We start from the raw sequence: 14,992 nt of genomic DNA on the forward strand, positions 1-14,992 counted from the left end.
GAGGTGCTCCAGCCCCTGATCATCCTCATAGCCCTGCTCTGGACTTGTTCCAACAGCTCCATGTCCTTTTTATGTTGAGGACACCAGAACTGCACACAATACTCCAGGTGAGGTCTCACGAGAGCAGAGTAGAGGGGCAGGATCACCTCCTTTAACCTGCTGGTCCCGCTCCTTTTGATGTAGCCCAGGATACGGTTGGCTTTCTGGGCTGCGAGCGCACACTGCCGGCTCATGTTCATTTTCTTATCGACCAAAGATACATTATAACGTAAGTGTCTACACTGAAGTCATAGCTTCATCAATCTCCATCTGTTATAAGTCTATGAAGAATGTAGTTATATTCTTGACCTCTACTTATGTACAGCAGCAAGAATGATCTTGTTTTTAAAGAAAGCTGTGGGATTTTTTTTATTTCCAATGATGTATTAAGACTACTGAATTCAGTAAAGGCGTGCCCAATGAGGTCTATCTGCAAAGCAAAATTACTGTAAGAGTTCATTAGGAGACAGCTACCTTCCTTGCATCCACCTTTTAGACTCTAAATCCAGTTTTGCGTAGATGACACTCAGGTTTGTGCCCATAAGGGAACTGCTGGCGTCTTCACACTGTCTTCTTTTGCAATCGTTTTGTTTGGCCTATGGCCAATGACACCAAAGTCTGGACTGAGTCCCTGAATTCTTCTCCAGGAATTTAGTAAATCCCTCATTTATTAGGACACCTGAGAGAGGTCTTCGGATTTTTAATCTCTGCAACTCTCACATCAGTTTCAGAAATGTTCCGCTGCTCCCCATATAAAGTGTTTCTGGCATACAAAAATCTGGTTTCTTCCTTTGTGAAGGTTGATGTAAGGGATTCATTTAGCTTCTCTGCCACAGCCTGCTCCTCTCTGCATGCTCCTTTAATACTGTGATCATTGACTGAACTATAGACTCTCTGACTTTCTGAAGAATGTCTTGATATTTATAATTTCTTTTACTTGCCACATCTATTTAGTCTTTTATTCTTTAGAAGAGCTGTTTTACAGAACACCAGATATTCTCTCTCTCTCAATTTTCAACATAATTCTTGTGAGGTCGATCAGTCTTGAAGAGTATCAAAACTGTTTAGAAGCGAAGGTGTTTCTAAGCACTTCTGAAATACTCCTTTGACAAACTGACAAAATTATAGACTATTAATGCTGCAAGGTTGTATAAGCATGTAAATTGTCAAATGTCTCTTATCATCTGGGGTCTGCTGACGAAGAGCAGAACTGTGGACAAAGTGCTTCATTTTCAAAGACTGCTCCAGAGAAAAAGGCTAGTTGATAAACCATTTACCAATATCTGTTTCCAAAACCAATCACAGATCCACTTTTTATGGTTCTCTCAGAGTGTGGCCAAAAACTGTTGATTGCTCCCAGGAGTTTCAGCATGGTTCCCACACCATGCTCACACTCATCATTCCCGCTCTGACTTTTCCTTCAATTTATTTATGAACTGAAAGTCTTAATATTGTAATACTGTTTAAACTAGGTATTGCAGTCTTTTCCTGTGGATAAGGCTGTCCTTTCCTATAATGTTTCCACCAGCCCTGTTCTGAACCTGTTCCTCCTAAACTGAAGTGGAAAGGAAACAGTAAAAGGAAAAGTTGGCATTACCAGGAAGCCAAAAGGACAAAAATCTTCTAATCTAAAAACATTTCTGAGCAAACAGTTTTTAAGTGGGAGCTTCTTCCCTGGGTTAAAAGTTACTTATTTTGCAAAATAGTTCCAGTAAGACATGAAACAACACTGATACAAATGAAAAGATACTGCTTATATGCTTGATGCCTAGAATCTAACTCTGGTTTTCCAGTTCTGGCACTTAGCCTGCCTTTATGTTTCGACTTGTCAAGTTTCCAAATCTATTTTGTTTCCACGAGTTTAAATGCTTGAAATGCCACAAGAATATCTGTCAAGTATAAAGTGGAGATTAATTTGTAGAGCACTGACTATTGCAAGTATTTGCAGAGTGTTGCCCATGTACTGTTAGAGGTACAGCTCAAAATTATGTGCCAATGACTTCTGAGCAGAAATTGCATCCTTGTGCCCATGCCTGGGGCAGTGACTGATGCCTTTATCACCACCTGAGTGGACTAAATGTGGGAACTGTAGAAGAGCAAGGGAGTGGAAATAGGAAGATAGTGAACAGTAGTGAAACATTTTCCATGTCATTTATGGGGTTTCTAAGCAGTTAGGTGAAAAAAACCCATATAAGTTTTCCTTGCAGCAGTAGAAATCTACTGTACCATTACTCAAATTGTGACTATATGTAAACACTAATATTAAAACCATCCACTGTTATTTTGTTAAAAAGCCTTTCTGTTGTCACTGGATGACATCGTGGAAGCCAAGACTATCTACAGATAACTCGTTTGTTGGCATGCATAAGGGCTTGCACATGCTAGAGAAATTGCTGGAAGATTGAAATGTTTATTGAGTCATGCACACATGCATACCAACCTGAGATTGGTGAGGTTTTTACCAATGGTTGTTGAGGAGTTGCTTTTAATTTTATTGCTTTCTCACTGCTTGAGCCCCAAATAAATAATATGCCCCTAATCTGTGTTTCGATGGAGACAAATGACTAGTTGTTTCTGCCAAGGAATTTCCTATGAAAGTAAGTAAGGATTAGAAAGTTATTGTTTTAATATGTTAAAAATCTGTAGTGCAGTATAAACTCAGCAAGTGCAAGGAAAGGATGCAGTTAAAAATTTTGGAGGGAAAGGACATATGAAGATAGATTTATTTTTTTCAGTCATTGCATAAAAAGAAAAGACAATATCATGTCTTCGTTCTGAAACAAGAAAGATGTATGAGAAAAAAAAGATACTAGTAATTAAAATGAATGGAGTACATCACATCTACAAGTGTATGAAGTGATGAAAAATTATGCAAGCAGCAATTAGAATTACTTCTTAATCCAGTAATTATGTGCTGATTATTAGGTATATCCTAGAAGAATTAAATAATTCCATTACCCACACCAGTTCAGTTGTTTTCCCTCCTTCAGATCTCTATCAGTTCTCTTTCTACCTGTTTCAGTTTATCTTTGTTTTGCTTTTCTTGTGAGTTCTTAAGTGCTACAGCCCTACCTTCCATGGCTAGAAGGAAAAACAGCAGAGCAGTTCCTTGGAAGCTAAGTGTTCAAATAAACGAGTAGCAAAGTTTTTCTTCTACTTCCTCATTCTCCTGCAAATGTCAGTTCCTGAAGTGGATTGAGAGCTCTCAGCAGTCATCTTGCTTTTCCCAAATATTCCTTCAGGAGGCAAACCAAAATCTTCCTTAATTATGCACATTGAAAGCATATACAATAACAGGTAAACTTATTTGTTTATAAAATGTGAAATAAACCCTCCTATTTCCAATAGATGTTATATAGCAGTTTCTAGGATAAAATACTGTCTCATCTCACTGTATGGACCTGGAATTCTGAAGTCAAATGTGCCATCAGTTCTGGTTGTGTAGCATCTGCTTCCTGTACCTGGCTTGCAGAGATTGTTGTAATTGTTGCATATTTATTGATAGAGAGTTAGAAAAAGAAATTGCTTCAGAAATTAATATACTTTTATGGTCCAGCTACACAATGATAATGAACACCGGGATTTCTTGAAAGAAGGTGATGATTTTAAATCTTCTTTGTTTCATGTTGTTGTAAGACTCTTCTAAGATAAACAGCATTCGACTAATCCAGTTTTACTGAACGAAATATTCTGATTAAAATATGGCAGCTGCAACATTCTTATCACTTATTCGGAGACAAGGTACTGTTTCTGCCTAAATTCACAATTTGTGCAATTGCATTCTGCCTACTTACATTTTTCTATAAGGTAAAATAGTTATGGGCTCTCCACAACTAGAACAGCGTTGTCAGGTGACTCGTGTGTCATGCAATAAGAGCTACAATTAAGTTGAAGGAAAATCAGTTTCTTTGTATGATATGTGAAGTTATGATATATATTAATAAAGCATATTAACAGTTGATAGAAATGGCAAAATGAAATTCTCAAATGTTAGAGAATACAGAAATTATTTGTGTGACCTATATTGAACCACTTTATGGTATGATCTCATTAGTATTCTTTGACCATTACTGGCTTCCTTTTGTAGGGCTAAGGTGGCTAACACAGCTATTGTAAAATTTTATTTCTTTTGCCACTGTATCATATGTATCATGGTACTAGTAACCGATTTTGCAGAATGTTTGCAAGGTGAAGCACAGAGGTATATTTGAAACAAAGAAAGTCTAAAGTTTTCCCTGTTCTGGACATTGCTCAGGGCTGAAGTTTCACCTTTTCTAAGGTGAGCCAGGAGATCACGGATCAGGGAGAATTTATTTGTGACGCTGGGCTCCACAATAAAGTGCCTGGAGCTTTCTCAATGTTTGATGACCACCGATATAGATAGTCAAAAAACGATTTGCTGAAAATCTGTATGCTAAAACACAGTTAGGGGATTAGATCGCTGCAGATTTTGGGATATTTTTTTTTTAAAGATTGGGGATTTTTTAAAAATTTCTTTCTTTGCATTCACCTGAGAGTTTTAACCTTAAAAAAACCCAAAACAACAACAAAAAAAAAAAAAAAAAAAAACCAAACCAAAACAAAACAAAAGCCCCACCTGTTATTTGTAGAAAATAACTTTCTTATAGTTTTCACTTGTAGCTAATTTGAAGCTGTTTGGAACTCCAGCAAAACTGAAATAGAGCATGAAGAGATGGGTTAATAAATAGGCTGCAAATAAATACGGTGTCAGGCAGATGCAGCTTCTGTATTAAAACCTACCCCTTGTGTGAACAAGCAGAGTGAATTTGTGCGTATGAGAGAAAGAGAAGATGAAGGTCTTCTGCATTTTTTGTACCATGTTACTGAAAATAGCACAATAGGTATTCCAGGTAGCAGGCGGGTGTTGTAAACAAGACAAAAAGCTATAGCTGTTGCGTTTAGGATTTCCAGAGTGGTGAACAATAGAAAGGACATAAAAATATCTTGGCTGTTTCAGTTTCATCAAATAATAATTTATTTTTTCAGTCTTATTGCCAAGAGAAGTTTATTGGGTTTTCTCAAATCTGTTCCCATTTATTGCAAACAATAAGCATTCTTTACTTAACAAATATTCCTACAAAATTTCTAATGGTAAAGATAATGAAGAATATTATATAAAGCAGCTCAGAGGAAATATATTTAAGTAGAATAGAATTTGAGATTACACATATATCTTTAAATCTAAAATGCATTATTCTATGCTTCACACTGCACAAAGAAAATTTGTTCTATCTTCTCTCTTTTCTTCTTCTAAATATTCTTGAATATTTTATATAATACTGAAGATATAAAGGTGGAGTTTTGTTCTTAGCAACAAGTTAGGGAGAAGCTGCCTGTTGGGTGGCTGAGAACCAATATTTATTCAATGCATTCCTAAAGTAGGATCTTTATTTTCTTTCATATTCTGTAATTTATTTGGTGGGTTTTTTTTTATCAGATGTAGGAAAACACTAGTGGAGTGTTTTATTTGGTTGACCTTGCCTCCATGCTCCATAAGCAATTTTATTGCTGATCAGGTTCTACAAACTAGAATATATAATTACTCAGTAGTTTTGAAACCTGCCTCCATATCTTACACACTGACTGAATTTGCACATGAAGCTTTATAAAACTGCGTTTGAAAATCTTCGCTCTTGTAGCTTTAAAACTCAAGTGGAAATTGTTTTAGAGCTTCTGCAACATGCATAGTACTTCTACTTTTGGTAGAATATGATTTTTCATAACATTTGGCAATTCAGGTTACGTTATTGGCTGAACTGTGGAATAAAATTAATGCATTCATATATTTTAAAAAACCTTACAGGATCATTGCACTTCTGGCAATGAAATTGCTGCTTGATAGAGTTGCCTTTTTTGGAATTAGTGACTGACTGTGCATCACTATTATCTTTTCTTAAAAGAGATAAAATTTGATGAGCTTGAAGGAGATCTGGAGGCACTTGCATTTTTCTGAGAGATACTCACTCCTATTTGGTCCAAGAAAATGAATAATAAAATCACTATGTTGCTTGTCCATCTAGGGGTTAGGTGAAGAGTTAGTAGTAATTTCTATAAATCTCTGATGAGTATGATGCTTATACAGATTCAAAGACTTTTCTGTCTGTGATCATAAGAGCTGCTGATTTGATACAGAAGGAATGCATCCTCTTAGAGATTTCTTTTCCAGGTCTGGTCTCTACAAAATTCAGTGTAGGTATATTATGCTTGGTTGGTTAGTTTTTTACAATCCCCCCCCAACATGTAAAAATATATTCGTGTGGGGCACCTCCTCTAAACTGGTTATGTTCAACATTGCTCAATGCTCCACTTCTTTTCAAGGTGAAGGAAAGCAATGGGAAGCATGCAGATGATTTAAAAATAAAGCTATTTTTCTTATTTAGTTGATTTCTAAGCAGAAAAATATGCTTACATTTGCCACCTTCCCTCTGCTATGTCAAATTCTCATCATGTCCTTGTTTTACTTGACAAAGAAGGCCTGGAATAAGTTCTAAAGCAAAACCAAAAATGTCCTTTCTGATCTTCCAGTAATCTATGCCATGGAGATTTAAGCCCAAGATGCCTTGTTTGTGTTCATTAATTCTTAATGGATTCTTTTCTCTATCAAATTTGGCCTACAGCTTTCTAACATATAGCAACTTCTAATTAATTCACACTTTCAGAATTGTTTCAGAATGGTGTGAAAGAGAACATCGTCTTGTCTGTCCTGAGCCTTGCCTGGGGTAGTTTCATTGATACCATGTTGTATTAGAAAAGAAGCATTAGTGTTTGTACCTTATTCATCTTCTTACCGTTTCTGATTTTGTAGACTTATATCTGGATTGCAGGCCTAGCAGACCTTGTCAATTTAGGTGGTTTATGCACCAAACTTCTTCTGCACTTTGGATCATCTTACCTGTCTTTCTCTTATGCCTTTTTCATTTTTCATATCTCATTTTAAAATGAGATATAAAAGAATAGAACTCCACACAGTGTTCATTGTAGAGTGCCTCTTAAGTTACTAAAATCTGTGATTTATGAAGATGCTTTGTCCTCCCTTCCTCTATTAGTAATTTCTAGCCCTCTATTTACTTTCTAAACTAACTTATCTGATGTTTTTATAGTATTATTCTAACCCCAAGATCTTGTTTCTGAATTATGTCATTTCTGAGTCCATCTATTTATGAGTATGTTGAACAGTACAGGTCCCAAGAACACTTTCAACTCTTCAAAAGAAAATTACTAGATGAGCAGCTGCAGAATTTGGGGTGTGAGAAAATTAGCAAATGTTTTAGTTTGTACAAACCATGTGGGGTTTTTTGACATTATTATATCTGCATGATTCGCAGGGCAGTTTTAATTCAAAAAAATTACATTCTTATAAAGCATACAACAAAAATATCTGTTGCAGATAGAGCATGCATGTTACTGAGTATTGCAATAAAGTAAGCTACCAGTGACATAACTCTAGGATGATGTTTTGCCAAAATAAGTCTTGCATGTTTCCTTAATAGTAAGACTCTCCCCCTTCTCTCCAAATTAGAAACAGTGTAGTGGTTGGAAAAAATGGTATTACTGACTGAAAAATGGGAGCAACAATGTGCTTGAGACTTTTGGCTTACAACTAGTTTAATGAACAGGAAAATGTAAAGATGTTAAGCAGTAGAGTGATGAAAGATTTATTAAACTTGCTTTATCTGGAAAGATTAATAGAATAGAATCAGGAGGCCTACTAGATTTTGAATGAAGTGAATAATCTGCAGTGAATAATCTGCAAGCACTAATTCAGTGAAAGTACCACCATATTCAAAGAAAGAGGCAAACACATCTAAAGATCCTCTCTGTTCCTCTGAGATGGGGAAGGACACCTGCTGATATGGTCCCACATTGATTTGAAGAAATATTGGATGTGAGATGAATATTGTGTTGCTAACAAAGACTGGGAATCTAAAGGTCTAAATTTTTGTGGTGTTAAAAAAGCTGGGCAAAGACTGTGTTTACAACTCTTCCACCCATCAGAAAAACCTGTATTGATTGCTTGCAAGTGCCAGTGGTTCTCAAAGCTGTTTTTGTTTGTTTCCAAATTGTTCTTTCTTCTCTGTTTCTTGAATAGTTTGCATCCTCCTTATCTATAGATACTTCTTCTGATTTTCAAACTGGGATTAGTGCTGCTTTTCCACATTGCATGAGAACTCCAGAATAAGCCCCACTATATGCTGTCTCCTCATAGCTCAATTCCTTGTGTGCTTTCCTTATTACTTGCTTGTCCCTTGCTCCCATTTGATGATTGCTTTAAGTTTTTCACTCAGCCTCAAAATGCCTGTGCCTCCTCCACTCAGAGCCAGACTTAACCTTCCCTTTATGGTTAGAGTTTGCATGGGCTTTAACACTATATTTTAATTCTAACCTTTCCACAAAGGGAGATTTTCTTCCACTGCAAGGTCTTACGTTGTTCCTCTAATTGGTGTGTCTGACTTGATAATATCCCAAGGTTCAGGGTCATTCAGTGCTAAGCACATTGCAGAAATGTGCAGTAATGACAAAGACAGTTTCTGTTGCACTTATTACAGCCTTTTGATAGTAAGGTCTCCCACACTGGATTCTGAGGAGGCATTTATCTCTTCTTACTTCTGCTTATCTACTTATATGACATTCTTTATTGCTGTATAAGCTCATCTGATAATTGGAACTCTTTTGGATGTTTTTTATGTAATTATGAAGACCACAGGCTCACTAATAGGATGATGTTTTATTAAAATAGTTGGTCAACTTGTGAAAAACTTTCTTTGATAGTATTTGAGAGCTACTTCTGTGATCCATCTGGTCCACCCAGATCATTAAGTTGATTACCAATCATTTCTCAAATAGTTGTCTGCTAGAGGCTGGGACATACTTTGAAGTTTGTACTGTAAAAATGTCTGCTTCCTTTTGTGGGGCTAGGACAGCAATATAGTGTCACGAGTCCACAGTCCTTTGTAAGCCCAACTGATAAGAATTTTAGGAAGGAGTGTGCTATTCCTGACACTATACTTTCTAAAACAGCTTTTCTCTCCAGCTACTGATGTAAGATTCCACATATAGGAAGAAGTCTTCAGAAAATAAAACGGGAGCTAGTGCTACCTAGGTCTATCAACAGCAGCTGCTGCTTGCCTGAAGCCATGTGTATGTAACACGTATGTTTCAGGAAAGGGGTTTATTATGTTCTTTTGTGTCTTTAGGAATCCGGAAAGACCGCAGAGGTGGGCGAATGATGAAACAAAAACGTCAAAAAGAGGAGCCGGATTCCAAGAATGGGGAGGCTTCTACAGAGCTGCGAGCTCCCACAGTTTGGACAAGTCCACTGGTGGTTAAACATAACAAGAAGAACAGTCCAGCTCTGTCTCTGACGGCAGAACAGATGGTCCGTGCCTTGCTGGAAGCTGAGCCACCCATAGTTTATTCTGAATATGACCCAAATAGACCATTCAACGAAGCTTCTATGATGACCCTGTTGACCAGCCTTGCAGACAGAGAATTAGTGCATATGATCAACTGGGCAAAGAGAGTTCCAGGTAAGAAAAAAAAAAGCCACAGTGGACTGTAAAAGTCTCTACATGGCAAACCAACAGAAAAATGACATAACAGTTTTCACCCTACATATTCTATTTTCATACCAATTGCCCACTTAAGTGAAGAGATATTAAAAAAATTGCAAATTTTATGTTATATTGGTTGATAAAAGCCTATAATGCAACTTCAGTGAATTTGAAGAATAATTCAAGCAAAGGTATTTCCCCACACTCTAGAATGTTGGACATTTTTTTGAAAGTAATTCCTTTTTTTTTCAGATAAAACTCAGCAAAACTAAAGGTAAAACCAGATTACTAAAATCCAAATCTAATCAATTGGATTTAATCAAATTATGTTAATTATTTAGATCCCTTTTGAAAAAAAAAAAAAAAAGAATAAAAAAGGTTACTGTCATATTTGAAATGTAAGCCATAAACTCAGCATTACTACTGAGCCCATCAGTATTAGTAGCATTTATTTATTTGGCAGTTTATCTTTTAGACCGTAAATTACAGATCCTCCATTAGTTTTGAGTCTGAAAAACAGAGCCAGAATAGCAATTTCTGTATATTTGTTTGGGTTTTCTTTCCTACTAGAACTAGATATTTTTTCTGTATCATTCTGGTTCATCATGGTTGCTGAGCTACGACTCTTCTTTTCTGGAAAGGAAGAGAACTATAGAAATGTGGGAAGTGTGTAACATTTCTGGTTGAATGTGTGTTGTGTATTTATTCATGTGATTTAATTAACTTATAGCGATGAAATCAGCAGCTTTATAATTAAAGTTCTTCATATTTTAAAATTTTAGGTTTATAATTCACTGGGATTCTGATCTCTTACATTTTTTTCTGTAGCCATTTATTTCACTAAAATTATGTAGCTGCTTTATGAAGAGATGTTAAAGAACACTGATACAGCTCTCAGTCATATAATGCATTACTTCAACAGCATTACAGATGGGTTGTGCCATTTTTCTCTTTTCCTTCATTTAAACTTGGCAAGACTTTTCTTGGTAAATCAATAACCCATAAAATCTGAGTCTTTTTCAGTCCTCATGGGTTCCCTTTTTACCACTTTTCACATGTCACTTTGTGTGCTCCAGCTATGATCAATGAGAACCTGTGTGTTTCATTTCTCATCAGAGAAATCACATGAGAATTTTCTTCTTGACAAAGTCACAGTGGTTAAGGGCTGTTCAAGTCAAGGGCAGGTTCTCCTGTTAATTTAGGTATGCTTTGGAGCATGCCTCTAGAAAATCTTTTTGAAAAATGAGCATATGTCCATAGTGTTAAACCTATTCACTATCAAACCAGATAAATCCAAATAACTTTTCTACTGATTGTAGAGATATAATTAAGTCAGTTAAAATCCATTAATTTACATTTAACACAAATATGCCACATTCTAAATCAATTATGTTGTCCAACTGAAACCATTCTCTTTCTTTGACATTTGATTTTGAAATTTAATGTAATTAATGAAAATGTGTTTAGATACAAAGCAACTCTGTCAGGGAACTACAGTCTGTTTTTTATTCAGAAATCTCTCTCAAACTGCTTGTCACAAGATTATTACATCTGGTGAAGATCAAAAAACCTGCCTGGTTTACTGAATATATCATTTATTTCCTAAACGAGCTTCTGAAATTGAAAAATCAAATGTATACAGTTATCATCTATTTGTGTATATCGAATGTATTTTACATTTAAATATTGCCTGTTAGTTGTCAGAATAGCTCCTAAGGAGAAACTAAGCCAAATGACTCTCCATATGCATTAATAAGTACTCTGACAGGTGAGGTTTGATATAAAATTGGGGAACTTTGGTTAGAAAGAACCAAACAAAATCCCTTCCCACTCACGGTTTGGTCTATTAGGCATTGTACAACTAATCATACCAAAGGAAAGTCATAAAGCACGAGAGACAGAATACGAATAGTTTGGGGATTCTGAAAGTGCTGTACACCTAGCTAGTTCTCAGTGTTGTGACTTGGAGGATAGTATGCACCACCGAAGGGGAAACTATTTTAGAAAGTTGATTTGAAATAATTCAGGCCCAATTGTTTACTTACCTCTAAAATCAGGTCCTCTAAGAGTAGGAATTTTGGAGCTCGGTGCTTGACTCTTTTTTTGATATCTCATTTGGTCCCTAGAAAAGGTTGAGTGCTCTTAATGGTTGATATTGAATCTTAGAAATACTGGTCAACTTGCAAAAATAGGGTCTTTGCTTTGACTGTTTGCCTAAGTTTCCATCTGGTGGAATGTACTGGCAATGAATGTGCATTAAGAGAAATTGGTCTGGCAATGAAAGCCAAATTTTCACTGCCACAGCAAGTTGCCTTTGAATATGCCATTATTGTTAAGAATTATGCAATACTGCTTAATTAAAGAGGATTTTAATATACCTTATGCCTTACCAGAGGAGCAGAATTACTTCTTCTGTTAGGTGAATTATTTTGTGAAACAGCATTGTGGGATTTTCTCAGCTAGTTTACAAAGGTTTAAAGCTTTGGAATCAAGGGTAAAAGCATATTTTTCTAAAAAGCATATGTGATTTTTAGCAGCAGAAAAAAACGGTTGCAGGAGACAGCCTCTCCTGTGCCCACCTCTCAAGCCTTGGAAGCATTGCATAAGTTCATTTAGCTGAATGCAGGCACTTAGCTGACTGAAAGCAAGGAGCAAAATCAATATGAGTAGCTGGGTTGAAAGCATATTTGTTGAGGAAGAAATTGATACTAACAGACAGAAAAACAACAAAAATACAGCTTATAAATAAATGTAAGGACTTTTAGGGACATTTTTTGTTTATTTTGCTGTGTAGGCTGTAAAGAAGAGGGAGTATGACAAGGAAACTATTAAAGACATTGTTTTGGTCAGCCCATCTCTCTGATGACATAAATATGTGGTCATGGAAGAAGAAACAGCTAATTAAAAGATGCACTGAGTAGAACTGAATCTCTTCTACACAAAGGAGGAATGAAAATTAATTTATTATGGACTGTGTAGTATAGTGTAGACATAGATCTGTTATAAATACATGCTGAGGACAATCTTCAAAATGAGGTGAGTATCTTTGGAGACAAGCCCTGATTGTGAAAATGAGGATAGGTCTAAATCTTTATTTCAACTTTTTCAGCACTAATTCAAAATTGCTTACATTGACTTTGCAGTCCTGGTGGAGTCAACAAATTGCTCGGGAAAACAAGAACTTGAGGCAATTTCTTCTGCATAACCTTCAAAAATGATCTTCAACATACAACACATTTTTAAACTGAGGTTACAACAAAATTCTCCCATGACAATGCAATTCACAATATGCCAAGGGCAAAAGAGCTTGTTTTAATTTTCCTTTGAAATCTTGGCTACTGATACAAGTGGGTTTGCTAGAGTACATGAACAAAAATCATGTACAGTGTCCTATGACATAGACAAAAAAATTCAGGATGCCTCATAGGACTTGCTCTTTACATGGCACAACGGGGATTTGGCTTAAGTCCTCCCAGATGGCTTCTGTGAGGCGCCAGTGAGTGATGCCTTCTGATTACCCCAGCCAGCTGGAATAGCAAGTAGCTGCACATAAGGCAGGTGTAAACAGATTGTGATGTGCTAGACTCTGAATACTCATTTAAATTGAGCTTTTGACAAATTGGGACAAATCACTAAAAGTCACACGTAGGCAAGGTGTCAGTGTAGATAAGTAAATATTCTGCTCGTTTCTGAATTATGTACCGCTGAAAGACATGTCTATTTTCTTCTTGGTTTATGTGACATATTGAGGATATAGTACCACCTTCAGTCTCATAGAAGGAGGTTTTCATAGTTTAATGAATTTTAATCATGGTCTTTGTTAAAATGAACAAAACCATTACTTTGTTTTTCTACACTGTGTGTATGATTTGAAATCTATTCTCTAAAGAGTTATGATATTTTCAGTGTAATTGTCAATATTTTTTTTTTGTGCAGAAGCTCATGAGATGGTAAGAGACATTATGAGCTTATGCAGTGAGTTCATGGTAAAGAGTGTAGCTTTAAGGAAATTTTGTTGCAAGGGTGAAATCTTTGGCACTGCTACTACGATCTTGTATAACTATTTACTACAAGCACAGTAGCTGTACAACTTAATAGCCCTAAAATGGTACGCTGGGCATAGAAGCTTTGAAGTTTTGAGATGATTCACGGTGCTGTACTTATTTTATGGCTTCATGAACCGAGGAGATAAACATTTTGGCCCTGATTTTTATTTTTTTTTTTTTTTTTATTTCAAAGCCACAGAACTTGCTGTTTTCTTAGGATATTGTTTTCCTGTTTGACCTTCTAAACTGCTGTTTGTTAAATTAGGAACAGTGTGTAAAGAGGCCAACAATAGCTACAATTTTACACTGCACTTCAGTGACATCAAACCTTGGGGGGTGCAGGGGGAGGAAATCAGCCTGCAGTGGAAAGAAAGAAGTCTGATACAAGAGCGATCGGTGATAATAACCCTTTAGGTTCAGCACAGTTTACAGAGAGTCTAAGTGCAGTGATCCCCTTAGCAATGATTTATACTTAGCTTAAAAAAAAGGAACGGCTTGCAATTCCTGTAATAATTTTTAATAAGCCTTCCAAAATATGTGCTTTATAGTCTCTTAGCTTTTGAGTAAGGGGCTTGCTGTGGAGATTTGTAAAATGTTATTAAAAAAGATACCCTCTGTTCTATCTGTTTAGTCTTGTTAAGCTATACTCAAACCGTTTCCCTTACTACATGGGGAAAAACAATGGAAGTAAATAGATCTATAAGCAAAAGAGAAATGATAACAAGCATCCGTGTTTTACTTTATGGCTGCTTGACTTTAATTTCTGTGAAGTTTCAATTCATTATGATGAATGTGAGATATAAGAATCAGTCCTTATAGTGGAATAAGGTAATTGTTTACCTTTTGAATTTGAATGTCAGACTGACAGTTGTCATGCGATAACATGATTATGAAGGGCAGCAGAACTAAAATTGTTGAATATAAAATAAAGGCTTTCCATCCCCATTTTCTTAGTCTGGGAAGCATGTATAGCCTTTCATATCTGCATTGTGTAAAATCAAATCAACACCCTTTCCATCCTCCCAGCTTCTCAGTGCTGTACAACATGAACCCACTCTTACAAGCAGCTTTTATTTTTATTACCTATAGAATTGTCTTTTAGTGCTCTTGAAACACAGTGAGGTATATTTCCTCCTGTAGAGAAAATAAGTAAGAGAAAAGGATGAGACCATGTGACACTATGTTTTGCTGATGAGAGACTGAGAGGAAGATGCTGATTCAAAAGGACAGGAAGAAGTCTGACAGAGTCATGGAGAGCTTGTGTCTGATAGGGTAAAGCCAAAGCCAAGAAGGAACAGTTCATCAGTACTTGGAAAAGACATAAACTTTGGCTGC

General features: G+C 36.1%; 1 protein-coding gene across 6 annotated transcripts in view; it reads left to right on the forward strand.

Annotated features, from left to right (window-relative positions):
- The window catches only part of ESR1 (estrogen receptor 1), a 192,893-nt gene that overhangs the window by 127,279 nt on the left and 50,622 nt on the right, over nucleotides 1-14,992 (forward strand). For all 6 annotated transcript variants that reach the window (XM_065680586.1, XM_065680585.1, XM_065680588.1 and 3 more), the window contains exon 5: nucleotides 9,255-9,587. In XM_065680586.1, the coding sequence (XP_065536658.1) occupies nucleotides 9,255-9,587 (333 nt within the window). The remainder of the gene's footprint in view (nucleotides 1-9,254; nucleotides 9,588-14,992) is intronic.

The sequence above is a fragment of the Lathamus discolor genome, chromosome 5, assembly GCF_037157495.1.
Source record: "Lathamus discolor isolate bLatDis1 chromosome 5, bLatDis1.hap1, whole genome shotgun sequence".
Lineage (NCBI taxonomy): Eukaryota > Metazoa > Chordata > Aves > Psittaciformes > Psittacidae > Lathamus > Lathamus discolor.